We start from the raw sequence: 25,695 nt of genomic DNA, 5'->3' as shown, positions 1-25,695 counted from the left end.
TAGAAAAAGGCGTGAAGCCGTCTGCACACAGACCTAACCGAATGTTCCTTGGCTCACTAGCAAAATCTGGATATGTCCTATCAAAGTGCTTCCAAGCTTCTCCATCTGAAGGATGACACATAACACCAGGTGGTCTTCTATTTTCAAAGTGCCATCTCATATGAGGAGCAGAACTCATCGACGCATATAACCTCTTTAACCTAGGTATAAGAGGTAAATAATGCATCGCCTTGACAGCGACCATATTCCCGCTGGAAAGCCTCTTGAAACGAGGCTTTTCGCAAAATTTACAACTGTCTAAAGTTGCATCATCTTTATAATATAACATGCAACCATCTTCACAACAATCAATTCTCATTGACGAAAGTCCTAACTTAGAAACCAATCTCTTTGCCTTATAGAAATCACCACTTAAGTTGATATTAGGGTCAACTAGTTCACTCATAAGGTCAATAAAAGAGTCCATGGCTTCTTGAGAAATATTTCAATTAGATTTGATACTTAGTAATCTAACTGCAACAGACAGCTCAGAGTGCGGACTTCCTTCACGTAGTGGACGACTAGCTTCCTCTAACTGTTCATAAAAATGTTTTGCGTCATCATTAGGAGTTTGTTCAACATTCTCATTGGGCTCACCCCCGAAGTGCATCCCAAAAGCATCCGCAACCATATCCTGAATTCTAGAATCAAGATTTGTATTCTCCACCGACCTACTACTTTCACCAACAACCATGTTATGAAATATCCCACGGCTACCATCGATCTCTCCATGATTAGTCCACACAAAGTAATTCTCTATAAACCCCTTCCTATAAAGATGAAGCTTAACTTCCTCCGAATTTTAAACTTCATACAATCGCACCTGACACAAGGGCACCTAATTACTCCTTCACTTTGGTATGGTGGAAGTGACATTGCATGTCTAATAAAGTCATCAACCCCTTCTACAAAATCCTCCCACAATCCCCGCCGATTAGGATAATTTCTATGGTACATCCAAGTACGATGTTCCATCTATACAAATAAAACAAGAACAAATTAATTTATTCTATAATTATAAATTAATTATATCTTTTTTAGTTAATTCAAGATAATTATTTTTTTCTAATTACACCAATTTATATCCTAAAGTTCAATTCATATCCAAAAGGTCCAATTCATATCTTAAAAGTTCAATTCATATCCTAAAAGATCAATTCACAAGAACAAATCCTAAAAACTAAAATTTCAATTCATATCCTACGAGTTTAAACATAAACTAACTAAACTAAAGAAATTCAACCCATACCCTAAAAGTTCGATTCACAAGAACAAATTAATTTATTCTACAATTATAAATTAATTATATCTTTTTTAGTTAATTCAAGATAATTATTTTTTCCTAATTACACCAATTTATATCCTAAAATTTTAATTCATATCCAAAAGGTCCAATTCATATCTTAAAAGTTCAATTCATATCCTAAAAGTTCAATTCACAAGAACAAATCCTAAAAACTAAAATTTCAATTCATATCCTACGAGTTTAAACATAAACTAACTAAACTAAAGAAATTCAACACATACCCTAAAAGTTCGATTCACAAGAACAAATTAATTTATTCTACAATTATAAATTAATTATATCTTTTTTAGTTAATTCAAGATAATTATTTTTTCCTAATTACACCAATTTATATCCTAAAAGTTCAATTCATATCCAAAAGGTCCAATTCATATCTTAAAAGTTCAATTCATATCCTAAAAGTTCAATTCACAAGAACAAATCCTAAAAACTAAAATTTCAATTCATATCCTGCGAGTTTAAACATAAACTAACTAAACTAAAGAAATTCAACCCATACCCTAAACTAAACTAATTCATAACTAATTGACTAATTAACAAAACTAATTAGTTAATAAAACTAATTAAAACAAGACCTAAACCCTAATCCTCAATAAAATGCAATGTTCAAATAATTGAAACACTAATCAATTGAAACTAATTCATAACTAATTAACAAAACCTAGAAATAATAAATAAATGGGTTGTAATTCAAACCTAGAATTTTTAGGAGATGGAGAAGGTTACGGCTGTCATATTTATCATATTGTAAGTGTATGTTATGGTTGTCATGTTTATCATATTGTGAGTTCATGTTACGGTCGTCACGTTTATCATATTGTGAGTGCATATTGCGGTCGTCCCATTGGCAGCCTGAAGGTAAGCCTGCAGTAGGTAGTGCAAGTCTTGCCCTTATCGCTCGAACTTCCTCGACACTAGTTTGAAATACCCTAGCCACAACTTCTTCTAGAATTTGAGGTCTGCTCGCAAACATGGAAATTGCAATAAGCTGAACACCAGGATTTTGGCTGTTAAAGGCCACAATAATAGTTGCGTTACCTCTGCCAATATTAAACTGGAAATGGATGAGCCCTCTTGGGAAAACAAAGACTTCTCCCTTTGTGATCAACTTGTTAACAAAAACATTGTCCGTAGTGATAAATCCAGCAACTAACGCACCCTCTTTTACGAATATAATTTCAGTGGCTCGAGGGTGAGTATATGGGGGGTCTAAACCATCACGATCAAAGTCTACTCGAGCCATTGATACACCCTGTGTGTTAAGGCCGGGCATGTTAAAAACGTCGGCTACACCGATTCGAGTGCCAAAAATATTGGGTACTCCTAGCTGTGCAATTCCCATTGATGCGAAATCTTCTGGTGTGAATGTAAAGTTCCTTTTGCACGGAAATCCGTTCACCGTTATACTGTTTCACGTGTATATTAGAAAAGGTTATAGGTGTAATTAAATATGAATAATCAGCATTATGATATAAATAAAAGATTTAATATAGAAGACTTTAACTCATGCATCCATAAAGGTGAGATTTTATTCTATTATTTGCCTTTTCTAATTAATGTTAGATTTATGGTCAAAGTTTGAAGATATATTTTGCTTAAATCATGATATAAAAAAGTAAATATTATAATTATAAGTTCGTTCTTTTTACACAGATTGAAGAAGATGGAAATTGATTAAAGATTGTTCATTAGACAAGTGATGCTACACTTCATATGAGGAAGCAATATATATATACTTTGCCTTTTTTAATGTACGACTAGACTTTTTATGTTTCACTTTACTTTCTCAATGATATGTTCCCAAATATTATTATCTAGAATATTTGTAGATGTAATTAGTTATAATATATATTTTTTATGAATTTATCTTCTCTCTCTATAGGTAGCCAATCATATTGCTATGTATTCATTCATCACGATTTGGTTACATCTAGTGACAAATAATTTGTCCCGAAATAGCTTCTTATTAACAACATGATTATATTTTTAACTACAAGTTAACGTAATTTGATGACAATTGAAATTGTCCCTAATTAATACACATACAGTAAAAAATTAGTTGTCACTAATAGCACAATTTTTAGTGACATAAAAATAGTTTCAGGTACGAACTTTTGCCTTTTTCAGACAAAAAAATAGGTCACTAAATTATACTATATTTAGAGACAAAAATTCCTTTTGTACTTAAAACAGTCTCTTTTAGTGACGTAATCACATTCTTTTAACTACAAATTATATTTAGCCTGAGAGACAATTGGCGTCGTCACTAATTAAAATTATAGTTAGTGACGAATTAGATTCGTTGGTATTAAAGGGCCTTTTAGCGACGACTTGATACCTTTAACCACAATGTTTTTACATTTTTCAAGACTATGTTCGTCACAAATACTAGGCATTTGGGAACGAAAAAGAATTTCGTCCCTAATATAACTTGATTTAGCGACGAATCACAAAATTGTCTTTGTATACTTTTAGTGACGGTGTTTTCGAGACGAAAGATTGACGAATTATTTTTTGTCACAAAAAATTATTTGTGACGAAATATGACTTTTAAGTGACAAAATAATTTGTCATTGATAAACAAATTTGTTGTAGTGTATGTTAAAAAAGCTTATAGGAGTAATTAAATATGAATAATCAACAGTACGATATAAATAAATGATTTAATATAGAATACTATAAGTTGTCCATAAAAAGTGAGATTAGTAAACTAGAAAATAATGTAAGTTTTTACCTAGCTACTACAACAGATAAATATAGAATGGTTCTGTAAAAATATTTTACGTTATAGATGTGGCGAAACAAGTGTTTAGAAATGATATAAGTGCTCTGAGATAACATATACATATACACGTGTGTGGTTGGGGGAGTTGGGGTTGAATGTTAAATTGCTCCAAAGATATTTTCAACTAGACTTTTTTGCTTACGTTTATCATGTTTACATAAGAGATTCTTGAGAGACGATGAGGAAGTTGTATAGTTGGGAGAAAGAACAGTGAAAGCAATGAGAAAAGAGATCGACATTTTCTATCACTGAAAAACATACTAACTATTTATAAGTTAACCATGGAGGAAATGAGCAGTTGGTTGTGTTCAGATCTGCGACACAAACATCTTGGAGGGGATCTGGATCAGTAGCAGAAGCACTGTTAAAAGTTATAGTTAAAATGGTGATAACTAAAAGGATCATGTTGTTTTTGGTGGAAGAAACCATGGAGATCTAAAGTAAGAATTGAAGTTATAGTACGTAGAAAATTAAGGAGAGAAAATGGTAGCTTTATTTATAGGAGTTTCTATTGTTTGCATGAGATCATGATAGATCAATTCCAGGGGTCCACATGTAATCCAAGTTATTCAATTAATCCACTACAACTAAGTTGGTGCGACTTGTTAAAAGAAAACTACTCAATTAATTTCATAAATAATGTGATGTATAAAAGTAGAAAAAGTTATATTTAACTTCGTTTGAATTTGCAGTACATAAAGTCATAACTGAACTCAATCTTACCACTGTAACGATGTAGTCAACAAGGAAGGAATGATACATACTAAGTAAGGTTAAGAAACTGTAAAATTATGAAAATATATCTACGTACGCCAGTATATGGTATAGTAGCATTAATTAAGCACTTGATGAAGTTAATGGACCGAGTAACAAATGTTGCTCAGATCAGATAATTTAAGCATGCATGCAAGATATAATTTCTGTATATCTACAAGAAAGTAACAGCAAGAAATTAAATGTTACGAATGTGAAAACAATGAACTTATGAATTTGCTTCTTATTATAGTGATTACTTTTTCTTCGGTTTGGCTGGTGGTGGAGTGAAGACCTTACACTCATGTAATTAGGGGTGTACATGGACCGGATTGGTTCGATTTTTATCAAAACCAAACCAAACCAACTATATCGGTTTGGATTGATTTGATTTTGTCGGGTTTTCGGGTTTTTTGTTACTTAAATATTATTTCAATCTTACTTTGTTAAATATTTGATAAGTAAATATATATTTAGTAAAAATATAAAAAAAAATTGACAAACATATTATCGATTAAAATATTCTTATGGGAGAATTCTATTAGTAACACATAGTAATAGTTATTTTTTTAGTCGTCCAACAATAATTTTTCGTTGATGTATACTTTCAGGTTAACCGATTTTAGTAATTAAACATAAAAATCAATATGATACCTAAATTTTAATAATCACTTCACATTCGAAAAAGATATAAGAATTTAATAAATCTTAACATACGATATGAATATGGAAGAACAAAGAGATAGACATATTTAAGTAACACTTGATAAGAAAGTGATCATACAACCCAGTATTTAAGGTCAATAAATATGAATCACTTCATATTCTATTAAATTTTATATCCCGCAAGAGAATCCTAAATATATCTAGATATTTTTTAAAGAAAATTCTATATAAAATCTTAAAAGTATATATAAAAATTATATATTTATATGTCGGGTTGGTTCGGGTTTTTTTTACTCAATACCAAACCAAATCAAACCAAACCTAGTCGGGTTTTTTAATAGATTTGGTTTGACTTTTCGGTTTGTGCGATTTTTCGGTTCGGTTTGTACACCCTAACCTGTAATACCAGTTATGAACTTACTTGAAGAAGTTGTCTACCGGGGCATTACAAAAGACTAATGCAAATTAAGAAAATTTTAATATTCTGAGTGTGTAAATAATAAGATACGTATACGTAGTTATGTATTTAATTAGCACTTCATAAGAGTAATAAAAAATTTCTTAGATTGCATATTTAACCGATCATAAGAAATAGGGAAAAGAAACCATATTAATTACCTCCATATGACCCACAGCTCTTTGTAGTTTCAAGAACCAATAAGTTTAGCCCTTTACCAAGTATGAGTGTTGCATATACTAGCTGTTTCACGTATTAAACACTGTTTTTTCTCTTTTACTTCTCCATATGATATAGTTTACAAATTATATGCACGCGTAAAAGAGAAAAAGAGCAAGTACCAGATTAATAAAAAATTTGTTCCACAAAATATTTCCATATCATATGGTAATTATCTATATCATTTAAAAAGATCACCTTCTCCCATCTATACCTGGTAATTGGTAAAACGCAGGAGAAATGTAAAAGTAAAAATGCGTGCCGTAGACCCAATTAAGCTTAGTGCACCGGCAAGCCATTTATTACTTGGAAAGAAAAATAAAAGGAGCTCAACTAAAGTTCTGCTGAATTAGATAATCGATGAACGTTTGAGCAAATATTTTGGGTTAACTTTGAAATAGACCTACGAGTTTAACTTTAGAACCTCAAAATCCTAGTTGTTCGGCCTGATGTTCTAATTACGAGTTGCTTCATCGATAACACTAGTCTCCATCTCCATTTCTTTAGTTGTATGTAATCTCCCACCGGACAAAGAATTTGAGAGTTTTGCTAGTTAAGTTAATGTTATGTTGCGAACGATGTGACAGTAGCTCCCCAAGGCAATCTTTTCAAGTCTGGGATCTTTCTGCAATGGTTTTCGGTTTCTGTAGTTAACAAATTCTGCGAGCAACAAGACAATGCCTAAGACTCAAGAGAAGTATGTCATCGCATCAGCTGAGCCAAGGGCTAGATTAGGATTGTTTTATGCGTTGTACATGCAACCGACAGCAATTCCAATTTACATAGGACGAGAACCGTAGGATAATCTAGATTTATACATTAACATCAAAGTGTGTCAAGTGCTAGATTAAAAAAGAGTTTCAGATGCCCAGTGCACTAACTATTTCCCACCAACACCAATTCATTCATTAGAGAGTGGGTGGGTTGTGTGTGGGGGGGGGGGGGGGGGGGCTGACAATACCAGTATTTTCTTCCAGAAGAGCAAATAAAATTGAGGCACCAGCTACCAAGGGTCTCCGCAAGCACCATCCCGACTGAACCACTGAATGTCTTCCAAGCAGATAAGAGGAAACCACAATGCATTATTGTTTCCATTAGAGGTGTACATGAGTAAGATTGGTTCGGATTTTCTAATTACCAAACCAAACCAATTGTATCGGGTTATTAAATCTAAATATCAAACCAAACCAATAAAAGCCAGATTTTTTAATCTCGGCTTCTCGGGTTTTTCGGGTTTTCGGGTTTTTCGATTTTTTTTTCCATAAAGTCTTCATAGCACAAAATGTACAATTTGTGCTCCAAATATTTCTTTAATCCTAGTAAGAAAGAACTATATAAGGTGTTTTTCAATAAAATAACATAAATATGAGATTGAGTCATGGCATTGTACTAAAATATTCAACAATAAAGATAATAAAATCGCATAAAATAAATATTATTAATAAGCCATAAGGAAAACAAACTTAATTTAAAACTATGACTAATAAGTACTATTATTTACACGACTAACCACTAAAAGAAATATAAGTTATACATTTCATCTAAAACATGGAAAAACTAAAAAATAGATATCCAACACTATTTTCATTCATAGTACAATTGAATTAAATGTCTTTTATTAGCATTAGTATTGATTTGATTTTGGTTTAGGATTTATTTGAGTTACTAACATTTATGGACTATAAAACTTATTGGAGCATCCAAAAATTATAAGTCCAAGCTTGAAATAATACGTTAAAAGATAAAACTATAAAAAAGCTTAAGAAATATTTATAAACTACACTACCATAAAAAATTTTATGTATTAAATATATTTAAAATTTCTATACATATAATGTCGGGTTGGTTTGGTTTCAGTTTGACTTTTTTTAGTTAAAACCAAACCAAACCAAATATGGTCGGATTTTTTTTCCAACACCAAACCAAATCATAGTCGGATTTTTTTTCTCTGATTGACTCGAATTATCGGGTTGGTGCGGTTCGTCGATTTTGTTTGTACACCCCTAGTTTCCATAAAGAGAACAACAACCAAAGGAACGTAGGTTTAACTAGCGTCAAGTTAAATCATGACGATACTAATTCAAACGCACATCAAACTTCTTCAGATACACACTGTTAATCCAAGTCTGGAAGTACTTGTGAATAGACCAATTATTTTTTTCTTCATTTGTACATTATGAAAAAGAAACAGTCATTTTTTATCTTTTCTTCCATTACATTCCAACTACGAATGCTTGATATCTCTTCAAGTACATACTGCAATTCCTGTCCGGTTTAGATCTTGAAAACTGCATATAATATTGGTGCATTGAAAGGACACCAAATTACTATGCAGAAACCAAAAGGAAACACATTAGCCACTAAATCTACTTTTGAAATCAACAAAAATCCAAAGGAAACACATTAGCACTTCAATTCAGTTGACATCTTATACACCAATTAGGCTTCGATACATAGGCAATGGTATTTGGGAAAACTCATCAAAGTGCCATCAGAATCTATGTTGCAGATTCAAAGTAGACAGCGACCAAATAAATTAGGTCAAATCATCTTACCTGACAAGGTACGAAACCATCACTTTACTGCAAGCTTTAACTTGATGCTAACTACTTCTTCTTCTTACCACCACCAGCCTTTGATTTCTTGTTAGCAGCTCCTTTCTCAGTAGTCTCAGCTGTTTCCTGTGACCAAATAGAGCGTCATATTAAGATCTCATCTTCAGCCAAAGATATGTCATTTCAGAGTTGTTATTCTGTTAAAAAAATTACTAAACCAAAAATGTCAAAAATAGAAAATAATACCAAGAGTACTTAGCTTAAAAACATACAAATTGTTGTCCATTTGAAATCAAAAATTATCTGTTAACGTAATAACTTCCAGCAAAAAGATGGACGAAATTTTTCAAATTGCAGTTCTCAAAGTCATTATCCCTACTGCCAGCTCAACCTATGTAGTCGTTACTTTTCAGCTTGATATTTGTCTGTTCACAAGTAGTTCATGGACACAATTTTTAGGAGGATGATTTTGAGTTGTACCACCCTTTTTGTTTTTTTTGTTTTTTGAGAAAGGTAACAAATTATTTCTATTTTTTTTTTTTTGAGAAAGGAGGATGATTTTGAGCTGCATCACCTGTATCTTCATGAATTAACAATTTCTATTCTTAATCTTCTTCAATAAATTTCTTTTTCACAGGTTCAGTATTCACTATCCAGCACGGCAATCTTAGCAAAAGCAATACCTAAATTAGAGCATTTTGAACTATGAATGGAGAAAACTTAGAGATCAAAGTTCATGAGGGGTTTACAGCATCATGTGCCGAAGCAGACGTGTCTGGATAACGGCACGGAGTAATTGGATCCCAAATCTAAAGACGGGGAGATTTGGCTGCCAAGGACCATGGGTCTGGATTGTACGGAGAGTGTCTTAAACTTGGTAACAGGATTTGGAGATACAAGAACACATTTAGTTCCCTGTGAGCCAATGTACCAAAAGTTATGGGGGCAACCAATTATAATTTGGAATAAACATCAACAAATTCTATATCTAGTATGGGCATACTTTTTTGGACGAGGCTATGCCTGAGAAAATTGTATTCCAAGAGAAAGAAACTTCTTGGGTTTCGGAAAAGCACTACAAATGAAAGGTGACCTAAAATTGATATTCAATCCCAAGAAAGATCAACATAAGATGCACAAGATATGATTAAAAGGAAGACAAAAGAACATAGCCAATTACTGTTCTTAATACACGTAATTTACAGTTGTTAATTAAGTGAATATAACATATAAATGTTATCCAATTCTTCTATCGCCAATAAAAGGAAAGCAATTGAATAATTTTGGCAATCATTAGATGTTATCCTAACAGTAAATGAGTGAATTAATTTTGAAATAACACTAAACAAGGGTCAGAAAGTTTAAATAACAAACCAAAAAGAGATGCCACAGCTACGGGCATACCGTAGCAAAATATCCAAATATCTTTTCTAGTTGAATGTTTCTTATTAAGGGGGCTCTATTTTCTTTCCGGGGGGGGGAGGGGGGGGGGAGTTCACTATTGGTACCTTTCTTTTAACTGGAGCAGATGTGCTAACTGGTTTAAAGAATGATTCTAGCCTGTTCAAGAAAGAGACCAAAAATTCACAAAAATGCAAAACATCATGGTTAGAAGATACCACAAAAATTTACCAATACACTCTAGAACATCACACATATATTAAAGGCTTTTACAAGGTGAAATAATGTTCAAGGGCCCATCACCCACTTTTGAAGAAGTTTAAGGGATGGTAGTTCTTTCCAACATTATTAACCATCAATAGATTTTTTCTAAGCAATCCATACCGTCCCTGAGAAGACTTGGTCTTGGCTGTCTTGATCTTTTCTACTGCCTGCACAAAGCCAGATGCAAAGTAGTCTGTTGTATCCTTTTAAAGAAGGTGGAAGAAATCTTTCTGTCAGATAGAGGCAAAAGGTTCAATGGAAAAGGGAAATATACCTTGGTAACTCTATCAATGTTGAATCCATTTTCCTTTACCAGAAAGTTAACCAACCCCTATTAAAGAGTAAAAGTATAAAAATGAAATTTCTGCTGAAAATTATTAACAACCAACCAAAAAAATCAGAACTTCAGTTAAAAAATCACTTCTTCATCAGGAGCAGCCCATTTTAGTTCAGTTTGCTCATCATCTGTAACTAATGGTTCCTTGAAGAGCCGTCTAGCCTCTTCATATGGCCAATCATCAGGTATTTGATATCTACAATAGGATCGACAATGAAAATACTTTAAGCAACATATGATGTAATCATGGTGAATTCAACTGCCCAAATCACAATTTACCAACAATGTTACAGTCAAGTCCACCCCACTCCGCAAACCACACAACCCAAAAAAAGGTGACAGATGGAGACAGAAATATAGAGAGGGAGAGTTCTCAAGTATGTCAATTACTTGGCATACCTCTCTCTTAAAAAATTTTGAAAATTATTGTAACTTGTTTTTGATAACCAAGAAATCTTCAAGGGCCAATAGCACAGCACATGGTTCGAAACACAAGTAGATAATGGGCCCGCATCTCAACCCTTCTCTACTAAAATACCAGGCTTTGTTTGCGGCAAGGTTCGAACCAGTGGCGTGCGCCTAACCCACACATCACGAGTAGCGCTTTTGCTACTATTTAAAAAAAAAAAAAAAAAAAAAAAGCCCAGTCTAGGCTGTGTATAATAGATCAAATGTGGTCCAGCCCTACCCGGGACTTCACACATACAGGGAGCTTAGGGGTCGTTTAGTTAAGTTCTAGGATATCCCATGGGATTATAATTCTAGGATACCCTATGGGATTATCTATCCCACCTTTTATGTGGGATAGTTAATACCACCATTTTGGTATAAAATTTATAGCGGTATTAGTTAATACCCACAACCAAACATGGGATAACCATAATCCCAAATTTTACAGGGATTAACATCCTTATCCTGGTAACCAAACGACCCCTTAGTATACAGTCCATCAGATAGTGTTAACCCGTAAAGGCTCCAATAGCAAAAGCACTAAAAGTGGAAATCCCTTTACGTTTACAACAAACTCCTTTAGAAGGAATTTCTAAATTTTTTAACATCTCCTCACTTTTTCTGCCTTGAGAAACAAGAGAACTAATAATCAACTAGCTCATGGAAATAGTTTATGTGATCAACTAGCTTATGGAAATAGTTTGTCATTTTATCAGGATTAGGATAAGTGAAGACTGCTGGCAAAGGAGAGCTATTTAACTACCAATGAATGCATGCACATATAATTGATAAATTCAGTTCCATAAAGCATCAAATGAAGTACCTCTCTTTGTTAATATTCTCCAATATCCTCTCCATTGACCCATGTTGGCGTACAAGCTTCAAAGCAGTCTGGGGCCCTATGCCTATTGCATAGATTAAAGATTAGATACCAAGAACAGTTGCTCAAATCACTCAAAATCATGAGTTACATCATAAGTAAAGCTTGTGGCAAAAGTTCCCTAGATGCTAATGTAAGATTGACTATAAGATATCATGACTTAGGGGCTGGGTAACACTTTTGTGAGTGCAAACCACAAAAATGACACTTACTGTAGCATAACCTTGGATAGTGCATAAGAAACACGAGTTAGCATAGGGGACTAGACTTGAAAATGATTGTTTGGGGTGGGGGGAGGGAGAAGAAAACGCAGGCTTTTTCCAGGTATATCAGTCTCCACATGAAGGCTGGAATTTTAACAACACTTGCTTACCACTCTAACCCAGGAAGCAAAGATGAGAATAGAAGGCAAGGAAGCTTGTATATGGTGACAGTATGTAGCCTAAGATCCAAATCTACACAATCATTTAGTAGAAGGCTAGAAGCACACGTACATCTCCATTATAACAATTGTGAGAAAGCACGGGAGAAAATATATTATTGATATTAGATGATAAATACAATACAAAAGGTCCCTATTTATAGCTATACACTACAAGGAGATATTACTCCTCTTCCAATGTGGGACAAGACTACACTATACATATCTGTAAACTAACACTCCCGCTCAAGCTGGTACATACACATCATATGTATCGAGCTTGTTACACATGTAGCTAATACGAGAACCAGTAAGAGACTTAGTAAAAATATCTGCTAGTTGAACATTCGACTTTACAAACTTTGTAACAATATCTCCTGAAAGTATTTTTTCTCTAACAAAGTGACAGTCGATCTCAATGTGTTTAGTCCTCTCATGGAACACCGGATTTGACGCAATATGAAAAGCAGCTTGGTTATCACACACTAGTTCCATCTTGTTGATTTCTCCGAACTTTAACTCCTTGAGCAGCTGCTTGACCCAAACTAACTCACACGTCACCATTGCCATGGCCCGATATTCGGCTTCGGCACTAGATCGAACAACTACATTCTGTTTCTTGCTCTTCCACGAGACCAAGTTACCTCCTACTAGAACACAATATCCAGACGTACAACGTCTATCAAAAGGTGATCCTGCCCAATAAGCATCTGTGTACCCAACAATCTGTTCGTGGCCTTGATCCTCGAATAGTAATCATTTGCCTGGAGCTGACTTTATATACCGAAGAATGCGAACAATTGCATCCCAGTGACTATCACAGGGAGAATCCATAAACTAACTTAAAACACTCACCAGAAAAAAAATGCCAGGTCTAGTCACTGTGAGGTAATTCAATTTGCCAACCAACCTCCTATATCTCGTAGGGTCTCTAAGAGGCTCCCCTGTCCAGGCAGAAGCTTAGCATTCAGATCCATAGGAGAGTCAATAGGTCTGCAACCCATCATTCCAGTCTCCTCAAGAATGTCTAAGGCATACTTCCGCTGTGAAATAACAATACCTGAGCTAGACTGAGCGACCTCAATACCTAGAAAATACTTCAATCTGCCCAAATCCTTAGTCTGGAAGTGCTGAAAGAGATGTTGCTTCAGATTATTAATATCATCCTGATCATTGCCAGTAATAACAATATCACCAACATAAACCACTAGATAAATACACACATTAGGAGCAGAATGCCGATAAAACACAGAGTGATCAGCCTCACTACGAGTCATGCCGAACTGAATAATTGTGCTGAACTTACCAAACCAAGCTCGAGGGGACTGTTTCAAACCATATAGTGACCTACGCAATCTGCAAACACAACCATTAAACTCCCCCTGAGCAACAAAACCAGGTGGTTGCTCCATATAAACTTCTTCCTCAAGATCACCATGGAGAAAAGCATTCCTAATGTCTAACTGATAAAGAATCCAATGACGTACAGCAGCCATGGACAAAAAGAGACTAACAGATGCTACTTTAGCCACGGGAGAGAAAGTATCACTATAATCAAACCCAAAAATCTGAGTATATCCTTTTGCAATAAGACGAGCCTTAAGCCGATCAACCTGGCCATCCGGGCCGACTTTGACTGCATAAACCCAACGACAACCAACAACAGACTTACCTCCAGGAAGAGGAACAAGCTCCCAAGTGCCACTCGCATGTAAAGCAGACATCTCGTCAATCATAGCATGTCGCCATCCTGAATGAGATAGTGCCTCACCTGTAAACTTAGGGATAGAAACAGTGGACAAAGAAGATATAAAAGCATGATGAGGTGACGACAGGCGATGATAACTTAAACCAACATAGTGGGGATTAGAATTAAGTGTGGATCATACACCTTTGCGGAGTGCAATTGGTTGACTAAGAGGAGACAAGTCCGTAGTAGGTGCAGAATCTGATGCGGGGCGTGAATCACCTGGGCCTGATGTTGGATGTGGACGACGATGATAAGTCAAGAGTGGTGGAGTTGCAGAAGGTTGAACTGGATTATGTGGAGGAGCTGGAGCTATAGGTGGTGGAGCTACAACTGGAGCTGTAGGTGGTGGAGCTACAACAGGAGTTGTAGGTGGTGGAGCTGGAGTGACTAAATCTCCAAAAGATGAAACTGGTAGTACCTCAGAAATATCTAAGTGATGACCTGAACCTGTGAAGTATGATTGGGTTTCAAAGAAGGTAACATCAGCGGACATAAGGTACCGCTGGAGGTCAGGAGAGTAGCATCGATACCCCTTTTATGTTCTCGAGAAACCCAGAAATACGCACTTAAGAGCACGAGAAGCTAACTTATCTGTTCCTGGAGTAAGGTTATGGACAAAACAAGTGCTTCCAAAGATACGGGGTGGAAGAGAGAACAAAGGTAAGTGAGGAAACATGACAGAGAATGAAACTTGGTTCTGGATATCTGAAGATGGCATACGATAAATAAGATAGCAAGATGTAAGAATTGCATCCCCCGAAAATGCAACGGAGCATGAGATTGTATGAGTAGGGTACGAGCAGTTTCAATACGATGTCTATTCTTTCTTTCAGCTACCCCATTTTGTTGAGATGTGTACGAACAAGATGTTTGATGAATAATCCCATGAGATTTCATAAACTGCTAAAATGGGGAAGGCAAATACTCTCGGGCATTATCACTACGAAATGTGCGAATAGAAACCCTAAATTGATTTAGAATTTCAGCGTGGAAGGTCTGGAAAATAGAAAACAGCTCAGATCGATTTTTTATCAAAAATATCCAAGTACACCTGGAATAATCATCAATGAAACTGACAAAGTAGCGGAATCCCAAGGTGGAACTGACCCGACTAGGACCCCAAGCATCTGAATGGAATAAAGTAAAAGGTGACTCTGCTCAATTATCAAGACGCCGAGGGAAATGGGAGCGAGTATGCTTACCGAGCTGACATGACTCACACTCTAGAGCTGACAAGTGAGATAAACCAGATACCATTTTCTGAAGTTTTGACAAACTGGGATGTCCCAATCGTTTATGTAATAAATCTGGTGAATCAGTAACAGGACAAGTTGTAGAAGGAAGACATGATGTGAGTCCATGTGATTTAGCAAGGATAAGGTAATAAAGTCCGTTTGATTCACGTCTGGTACCAATGGTCCGCCCCGTACTGCGTTCCTGTATAAAAACATTGTCATCAAGAAATAAAACAGCGCATTTAAGTGATTTGGCTAAGCGACTAAAAACTATGAGATTAAAAGGACTATTGGGAACATAAAGGACTGAATCTAAAGGTAAGGAAGGAAGTGGACTTGCTTGACCTATTGCAGTTGCCATGGTTTGAGACCCATTGGCCATTGTGACTTTTGAAAGAGATTAAGAATACGAAATAGTAGTGAAAAGAGATGTGTTACCAGAAATATGATCTGATGCACCTGAATCAATGACCCAAGACTCGGAGGATGAAGATTGGGAGAAACAAGTCACGCTATTACCTGTTTGAACAACAGAAGCTATCTCACAGATGTCTGCTTACATGCTTTGTACTAAAGGAACTCAATATAATCTACTAAAGAAACCATCCGACTATTCAAAGCATCGGTTCCCATGTCGCTACAATTTGTAGTAGTAGGGTTAACTTGAAATAGTGGAAATAAGTAACTACTGTGAGAAAACTGAAGAAATAGCTTGAAAAACACTGTTTACAGGAAAACAGAATATTGTTTTGCGCCGGAAACACTGTTCGCGCTGGGAACACTGTAGCTCGCCGGAATCTACTGTAGCTGACGGAAAAACTCAAAGTGGTAGGAATGAAACAAACCAGTGAGGGTAGGATCGGAATTACCAGGCGATCCTATTGTTCAACTGAAACTTTTTCAAAATTTGGTTGGAACAGTACTCACGCGCCGGCGTGTGGGTCAAATCTCGCCGGAAAATTTTTCCTTTTCCAGGCGCGTGAGGGCACGTAGGCGTGTGTTTTCCGGTGGGGTTGACTGGGGTTTGGTCGCCGGAGCCTGAGGAGTCTTGTGGTGGTGTTGGTTTTTGCACAACACCAACAGAAAGTGATTTGCTTACGGACAACCCTTAGGTCACCGGAAAAATTACACGATGACTAAGTTCTTTCTTCCCGGTTAACGCTGGAATGACGCACAGCGATCTTTTCTCACTAATGCTCTGATACCATGTGAGAAAGCACGGGAGAAAATATATTATTGATATTAGATGATAAATACAATACAAGAGGTCCCTATTTATAGCTATACACTACAAGGAGATATTACTCCTCTTCCAATGTGGGACAAGACTACACTATACATATCTATAAACTAACATATATAAATAACACAACATAGAATAGGAACCTATATACTTATCACAAAAAATAGGAGGCAGAAGTAATGCAGTCAAATGATTTTTTAACAGAGATCTAACCGACAAGCATGGTACCTCGGATGCTATCACAGTAATCACATCCACAGAGAATGCACAAGTCAATGAACTGATCCATACTAAGTTCGAGCTCCTCTAATATCTGCGACAAGATATGCTATATATATTATGTACTTGACATCAACAAAAAATATAGAAAGTGTTCAGGACCATTTTACCTGGGAGATATCAAATTCCATCACTGGAATCTTTTTGGAGCTAGGATCCATTAAATGGCGAAGAAACCTTGAAGCTCCAAAAGTTAAGGAATCCATATCTTCTGAGGCTACAGCATAGACCTGACAAGCAGAGGAAGTCTTTCTCATCTGATACCTCATCTACAAAGATGCCCGACGAATGACTGGGAAGTGAAAAAACTGACAGAATTGCACGTCACTACTCTTCAGAAAAACATTTCACTGTCAACCCCCACCAAACCTCTGAAGTTTTCATTATAGCATATGTGCGAATGACTATACATACCATGAAGAAACTTAATTTTGCAAATTTAGGCCTTAGATATATCCATTACAACATTATAAACTAGATATTCCAATGATATCAAGCATCAAACAAGTTACCAGGTAATCTGAGCATGTCATTAGTGATGTTTGCTTTAATACCCGGGCATAGTACTAGCAATTTATATTTGACAGGGAATACATGCCTTTTCGGCCTTGCAAAGTGCAGCACACTGAGCCTCTGCTTCAGAAGGAGCCTAAGGAAACCATCAAGGGAAAAATTTAGACTTTCCATAGCATCAGGGGGAAAAACTGTACTTTGCAGACATACCATTGTATGTAAAATTACGTGAAAAAAGGTGCAGTGAATGCTATTAGCCATCTAAAAAACACCCTACAACCAGAATAACTATACAGACATCGTCACATCGAACTCACCTCAACAACAGGTACACCCATCAGTCTAAGAAGCTTCTTGCAGTCATCATTGTGTTGGGGTGTAACCTGAAAATCAGGTATGTGTCATTCAAATACATGCACAGGTTTTGGCAATTTACCATGTAAAAAGAGGGTTGGAATCCAAAAAATTTGGGAGCTTTACGAGCCGAAGCATATACTATACAATGAGATATCCCATATTTCACAACAAGTCATTTTATTCAAAGTCTCAAACACTTCAGTGGTATTAGTAGCTACTATTGCACCACACACTTGCCAACCTTACAAGTGTAGTTAAAAAGTTATTCTAAAATTATTGCCTGAGAGTTAAAACTTCTTTTTCTACTCAGAACCAGCAAATTTATGTTGAAGAAGGTTGTAAATCATAATTCAATAGCAGAAAATCAATATGGTTACAGGCTTTGGAGTTTGAGCATATATGCGCTTCTGAGAGACATTGTCTACACAAAATGACATTAAAAAATGAAGCTCAACAGATGATGTGTAAACAAAGGCGCTTCCTTTTCTTGACATTATTACTTATGTGCTGATGTACTTTTTCAGCACAGTTTCACAAATCTTGTAATGGTAGATAACAGAACAATAAGGGTTTGAACCATCTACAGTGCAATAAGATCAAAGGAGTAGTAGACAAACACTATTTCTGGTTTACGCAACTAATAAACTTAGAACTGTTCGGAAGTCTGGTAAAACAGGTAGCACTCCTAAAGAATAAAAATATTTAAACACCCACCTTTACGGTTCTCTTGCTGAATTTCTCAATATCCTCCTTGTTGCCAATCTGTAATCAGAATGCAACTATATCAATTATGTGAAAGACATAAATGAGGAAAAATAAAAAGTGGACCAAAAACATAGAGCATGTCATACACTTTCCCAACCCTTTTCCAGGGTGGAAGATACAACAAATTAAATTCAGTATTGAAATAAGCCCAAACAACAACAACAATCCCAGTATAATCCCACAAATGGGGTCTAAGGAGGGTAGTGTGTACGCAGACCTTACCCCTACCTGGAAGGTAGAGAGGCGGTTTCCGATAGACCCTCGGCTCAAGGCAAGATGAATATAAAGCAGTGGCACAAGCATTAACAACAACAAGATAACGAAGCAAAGGGGACAACACGTAAAACTAGAAATCTAACAATAATGCCGTACCAGACTAACACTAATTCTACTGGTATGTAAAATAAGCACAATAAGCCCAAAAGAGGTACTAATTTAACTATCAAACCTCTGTAGCCTTAGCCAAATCATCTGTGGCATCTTCCCTTCTAGAGTAACTGCATAGACAAGAAACAGGGTCAAAACATGAATAAACAGGCAGGATGTCGTGGATATAATACAAAGAGCATATAACGGGAGCTAATAGTACCGTTTTGCAAGTTCTTCTTTCTTCAGATCTGGGGGCTTCCCATCAAAAACATAACTGTTACAAAAGACAGAGAATTACTGAAAAGGAACAAGGCAAGAAAGGGACAAAGGAAAAAACACAAACACCTAAAGCAGCAACTTACACTGGCTTGATTCCAGCTTCCAAAAGCCTAATTGTCCGCGAAAACATCCCAACCAAATGACTGCAAATGCACACAGCTATCATAATTAATAAAGCGACAGCTTTGTAATGTCAACTTCAGAGTAGAATCATATAAAGCCTAACATAAGCAATTATATAAAACAACACATACACAACTATGGTCGATTTTAATCTTTAAAGCAACAAACAAGACGCAAAATGTTAACCCTACAGTTCATTTTAAGACTATCACTATGTAACGACCCGACTTGTCGTTTTGAGAATTAGCGTCCCGTTCAGCGGTTTAAGATCTCGAGCAGCTTCGTAATGCGTATTATGACTTGCGTGTGTGGTCGAATTTGGTTTTCGGACGATTCGGGATCAAATTGGAAGAACAATTCTTATTTAAGAAACTTAAAAGAAAAGAGTTGACCGGAGTTTGATGGTTCCAATAGCGTCGTATGGTGATTTTGAACTTAGGAGTGTGTCCTGATATTTATTTAAGAGTCCGTAGTTGATCTTGGCTTAAAATGGCGAAAGTTGGAAATGAAAGGTTTGGAAGTTTGACCGGGAGTTGACTTAACTGATATCGGTGTCGGAATCCAATTCTGAAAATTTTGATAGGTCTGGTATGTCATTTATGACTTGTGTGCAAAATTTGAGGTCAATCGGACTTGATTTGATAGGTTTCGGCATCGAATGTAGAATTTGGAATTCGAAAGTTCATAAGTTTCTTAGGCTTGAATTGATGCGTGATTTGTGATTTTGAGGTCTGGTATCTCGGGGAAATTCTTGAATAAATCTTGTGTGAAAGTGGTGGTTGCCGAAATAACCTTGACCTGGGCGAAATAGAAAAGATTTCCCGTCACCAGCGCCCAGGGTAGCGTGGGGCGCTAGCCCTGGCGCTGGGATTTTTGAGGTTCTGGAAACAGGGCCATAGGTAGCGCCTCACGCCACCTGTCGCGCTCGAAATATTAATTACTCACTTCGAGGTTCATTTTTCCCCATCAACCTCCTACTTTCAGTGGTTTGGCTTCAGAGGATGCACATGGTTTTCTTGAGGAGTGTCACTATATTCTCCGCACTATGGGCATTGGGGAGAGGAGTGGGGTTGCTTTTACCACGTTCCAGCTAAAGGGAGCGGCATATTAGTGGTGGCGGGCGTACGAGGTGGGTAGCCCAGCCGAGGCAGCGTCACTTACATGGAATCGGTTTTCAGAGTTTTTCTTAAGAGAGTTTGTTCCTCAAACCCTTCGGGATGCTTGGCGCGCGGAGTTTGAGCGGTTGCGCCAGGGTATTATGTCAGTGTCAGAGTATGCTGCCCGATTCAGTAACTTGTCTAGGCATACACCGGCCTTGGTTGCTACGGTCAGAGAGCGAGTCCGTCGATTCATTGAGGGACTCAACCAGAGTATTAGATTCAGCATGGCTAGAGAGTTGGAGTCAGACACCACGTATCAGCAGGTGGTTGAGATTGCACGGAGGTTAGAAGGTATGCGATACCCTGATAGAGATGATAGGGAGGCCAAGATTTGTCATATGATTCCTTACTTGAACCCATTCATATGTCATTTGTACTCTGACTATGTTATTGGTTAATTACTTGATTGTTTTCTCGTTGTCATCCGTGTTCTCCTTGTTGATTTGAATTAGAAAGTCTTCTGATATTGTCCTTACAATGATATTCTTTCCTTGTTAGCTTTATGTAACATTTTGTACAGGTTTATATGTCTGGTAGGTGTCTTGACCTGGCCTCATCACTACTCTACTGAGGTTAGGTTTGATACTTACTGGGTACCGCTGTGGTGTACTCATGCTACACTTCTGCACATTTTTGTGCAGATCCAGGCACCTCAGAGTTGTTGATATTCCTGTTATCTGATCGTGCATCTCTGTGGAGACTCAAGGTACACCTGTTGTCGCGTTCGCAGCCTCAGAGTCACCTTCTGATATTATCTTTGCACTGTTTGATTCTATTCTGGAACAGTTGTATTTAGAAATTTTCTAGTAAACTCTGAAGCGCTTGTAACTTGTACTACCGGTTTTGGGATTGTAGGAAATTTCTATTTCATATTTATTTCAGATATTTGGTTGATTTATTATCATTTCGTCTGAACTGTTAAAATGGCTAAAATGTATTCGAACGTTGGCTTGCCTAGCAAGTGAAATGTTAGGCGTCATCACGGTCCCGAAGGTGGGAATTTCGGGTCGTGACACACTATATGTGGAGTAATAAAAGTTTACCCTTTGACTACGAAAATAAAACATTTTTATTAAACAAAATTGCAACTTATAGTACTTCTTAACTAGTTTCTAAATTTGTAAATATAATTTTTTTTTAAACTTAACAAACCAATGTATGAATCAAGACTAGATAGCTTGCCATTATTCTTTTTTCAAACATGAAGGATTCGAACACTCTGCATCCAAAGTCAGTCAGAAATCATCACAAATTTCAAAGAGTCGAGTCATGTTTCAGACAAATTAGAAGGAAAAAAAAGTACTATAATTTAATATACCTAGTAGTTTCCCCAGCTTCATTCGTGAGCATTTCCGTACCGCTTCGTCCTACCACAATCTATACAACAGAAATTCACCATCAAACCCAAATAACTGCACATGCATTAATAGAGAATGCACACTGAACAGGTAAATGTCATACCAGGAACTGGTAAATGCTCATACTAGCGTCGATGGCTATTTTACGGCCAAAATAGCTCTCGAATTTCTGCTCTTTCATTCCCCTTGGCGCATTGTCCGCCAATAACTTCGTTAAACCCTATAATTCACAGAGAAACAGTTCAGTTTATGAAATATCTAAAGAAAAATTGATGGATTAAACACTATATTCCGCGTGAACATACCTTAATTCCCATTTTTGGGATAGAAATTAGAAAAACAATGTCGCAGCAAGATGAAAAGAAGCTTTAATTTCTCAAAGGTTGGGTACTAGGGTTTAATCTTTCCCGCCTCTTTGGTATATATATGTTGTATATCCACAAGTCTTGTATTATACGCTTGGTTTTGCTCGTATGTTTCGAGTTTAATTTTCTGAAATTTCCAATTGGCCTGGTTATTCGCCACGTAAGATGTTACTCGGACAAACCAGCTCGTGAATAGCACGCGTCTTGCGGATAGTCGCTCTGCAGACTCGCAACAGGTGACGTATGTCACATTCTTATGTTATTCCCGTCTGAAACAAAAACTAGAGAAAGGTTGATTTTAAGTTTTTTTTATACTAAAAGTGCAATTTAACTTATTATTGCAAGTTATTATTTTATTTTTTAAGTTATTATATGAGAGGTATGATTTGGGATCCGAGGGGAGAAAATATGTCAAAATACCGGTGGGACATAGGGAATTGCTATGGAATAATAGAAAATAAAGTAAAACAAGAGGAATATAGAGGGAGATAATTAATAAATTTTTTTTGATAATATTCTACAAGTTTTGGCCCTATTTATAGGTACTTTTGCATGAAAGGATTTGGCCACTTGTCCAAAGTCTTGACACTCGTTGAAAGTTTTGACATTTGTTGACAAGGCTTTGCCATTTTTTGAAAGTCTTGACATTTGTTGAAAGGCCTTGTCACTTGTTGAAGGCCGTGCCACTTGGCCATATTATAACAATAGACTAGTTTATGGCCAACTACTTTACTCCCAAGTAATTTCATACTAATATATAGACATTCACTCTTAATATTATTTATAACACTCTTCCTTTAATGTCCATTAGTAGATAATGTGATTCGTTAAAACCCTACTAGGAAAAATTTAGTGAAAAAAAATTTTAGTGAAGGAAAAAGAGTACACATATTTGAAAACCCAGTGGGACAAAACCTTGTAAGGGTAAAAGAGTACAACGCATATTAACTCCCCCTGATGAGAGCATCAATTCACATCTTTGAGCCTTCGCATACCAATCTTGTATACTAGTTTCTTGAAGGTTGACGTTGGTAGAGATTTGGTGAACAAATTAATCATGTTATCACTTGAACGAATTTGTTGTACATCGATATCACCATTCTTTTGAAGATCATGCGTGAAAAATAATTTTGGTGAAATGTATTTTGTCCTATCTCTTTTTATGAATCCTTCCTTCAATTAGGCTCTGCATGTTGTATTATCTTCATATAGTATTGTTGGAATGTCCCTTTGTAGTGGAAGTCCACATATTTCCTAGATATATTAAATCCTTGATCCGAGCCAAATACTTGCTTCATAGATCATCTTGGCATAATCTCTTGTGCATCAATATTTGATTATTTTGTAGAGTAGTATGATATGATAGTATCCCAATGCAAATAGATAACTTATCTGAAAAATGAACTTCAAGTAATGAAAAGTTTCATGCATTTGCATAATCAACAATACCTTGATAATATTTGTTAGGATAAAACAAATCTATATCAATGGTTCAATTTTGTAATGCATTATCAATCTGATTCACACGAGAGTAATTAAAACTATATCATGCTAGCACATTACCATGTGCTCATAGTTTTTATCAAGATAAATAAGTGCAGAAATCGCACTAGATATAATGCTCCGGACCAAAAAATATTTATCATTTCATGAGGTCTAAATAGATCTTTGTTTATATCAAGCGTTTTCACGACCATTGGAGTATTCAATAGAATCGCTTTAGAATCTTTTGTGATGTTAGATCTTTCCAAAATCATTCATTTTAAATTAATTAAGTGGATAATCTACTGCTTTCGAAACTCCCCAAGAATTCAAGTAGTTATGATACACAAGCATTTTGTCAAATCATATCCAAATTATTTTATAAAGACATAAGAATAAAATGGGTCATTTTTGTACCCTTCCTTTAATAGTTACTTGTTAAGGCGATTATATCGCATGCGCCCTGATTGTTTCAATCCGTGAGAATTTTGGAAGCTTTCTTGAATAAATTTTTCGGGAACCTTTACATGCTTCATAACAGACTAAATCCTTTAAGGATTTCATATAAACTTTGTTGTCTAGCTAGCCATATTAATAATGACAACAATTCACTATACGCATATTAAAATTTTCATGTATTGCCAGACTCTACCTGCAAGTAATTGCATCCACCACAAGAGAACTTCTCTCCGTATAATCAATGTCAGGATATTTGCGATATATCTTGTGCCACAGGTCATTTTTATATCTATTGACTTTTTTTATTTATTTAACTTTCGCACAAAAAGCACATTTATACCTCCACTAGTTTTATACTTTCGGTTGTTGGGACTATCCGTCCAACTTCACATTTTTCAGGTGAAGTCAATTTTCAATGCGTATTTTTCATTTGGCCAAATTATTTTTTTGTCCAAATTTTATGACGGATTTGAGCTCAAGATCCTCGTCAATATTAATAATATTATGCGAAACATATATCAATAATATCATCGACGACCATTTTACATCGGCTCCATCATAACTCAATAAAGACATAACTATTGAAATCTCATTATTTTTAGGTACATGAGCCTCTCCCATGAGGTCTTATAAAGTGTTATGTCATGGTGCTCTTATACAACACTTGCCTCCTTATTATGACCATTTGTTCATCTCCTTCTAACCAATTGGTCTATTACGCTTCATGCGTGTCATAGACTCTGTCCAACATAGACTTTATTCTATTTGAAGCATTAGCAGCTGATTTATGATATTTAACTTGGGTCAGCAAATGCGCCTGGCAATATTTTGCAAATACATTATCACTTGAATTTCAAGTTCACATTTTCTTGTACGAGGATCTAGGTGTACTCATAATAATTCATTCCATGTATTACTTTATTAGCTGCCTATTTTCTCCCCCTAATATTGTAATCACCAACACATATCCCCAACCTTATTTGGGGATCCATCTTTGTGCATTGTGATAGAATAATTAAATCATATAGCACATCTCTATTTCTAGATGAAAATTATTTAGTTCCTGACCCTAAACCAGTTGTGATGGAAGAATTTATCATAACTTGTTGGCTAGATAGGTACAAGTGCTACTACTATATATTAAATAATACATCTTATACCAAATTTCTTTTTGGGAGTTTTGTTCTCATAACCAAATGTTTAGCTATAATTGGAGGCATATAATTTCTGCTAAACCAAATTAGATTTAAACCAGCATTATCAAGATAAATCATCATAATTTATATTTTGGAACCGTGCTCTAATAATTTGAGTAAGCAACCTTGCAAAAGCCAAACTGTAAGTTAATAATAAGCGCACATATGACCATACAATAGATGCAACTATTAAAATTATATAATAGTAAACAGTCCATATGACATGTGA

General features: G+C 35.8%; 1 protein-coding gene across 7 annotated transcripts; it reads right to left on the bottom strand.

Moving 5' to 3' along the window:
- Positions 1-6,979: 6,979 nt before the first annotated feature.
- Positions 6,980-22,412, bottom strand: LOC107791227 (flap endonuclease 1). Of its 7 annotated transcripts, none has more exons than XR_012702958.1 (18): positions 22,270-22,412; positions 22,068-22,184; positions 21,925-21,983; positions 19,407-19,466; positions 19,265-19,318; positions 19,124-19,172; positions 18,625-18,672; positions 17,871-17,936; positions 17,639-17,689; positions 17,151-17,270; positions 16,990-17,074; positions 12,056-12,137; positions 10,867-10,978; positions 10,720-10,776; positions 10,566-10,612; positions 10,289-10,340; positions 8,781-8,906; positions 6,980-7,267 (listed from the first exon to the last, which is right to left on the bottom strand). XR_012702958.1 is itself a non-coding variant. In XM_075238602.1 (18 exons), the coding sequence occupies exons 1-17, from the start codon at positions 22,279-22,281 to the stop codon at positions 9,534-9,536; spliced, it is 1,233 nt and encodes a 410-aa protein (XP_075094703.1). In that variant the 5' UTR covers positions 22,282-22,412; the 3' UTR covers positions 8,629-8,906; positions 9,530-9,533. The 7 variants fall into 7 exon arrangements, 2 of the variants coding, with proteins under 2 accessions (XP_075094703.1, XP_075094704.1); XR_012702956.1 differs by having other exon boundaries at positions 7,163-7,275; XR_012702957.1 differs by lacking the exon at positions 6,980-7,267 and adding an exon at positions 7,403-7,541.
- Between the last annotated feature and the right edge of the window lie 3,283 nt (positions 22,413-25,695).

This window comes from Nicotiana tabacum, chromosome 19, assembly GCF_000715075.1.
Source record: "Nicotiana tabacum cultivar K326 chromosome 19, ASM71507v2, whole genome shotgun sequence".
Classification (NCBI taxonomy): Eukaryota; Viridiplantae; Streptophyta; class Magnoliopsida; order Solanales; family Solanaceae; genus Nicotiana; species Nicotiana tabacum.
Note: the sequence above shows the minus strand (reverse complement) of the source record. Positions and strands in the feature narration are given on the sequence as shown.

Bases quoted from the DNA above. Each gene is read 5' to 3' on its own strand.
- LOC107791227 (XM_075238602.1), bottom strand. The intron at 17,271-17,638 runs GCATGTATTCCC...TCTGCTTGTCAG, and splicing joins CACTTTGCAAGGCCGAAAAG to GTCTATGCTGTAGCCTCAGA. The intron at 17,075-17,150 runs GTAAAATGGTCC...ATCTTGTCGCAG, and splicing joins TGGAATTTGATATCTCCCAG to ATATTAGAGGAGCTCGAACT.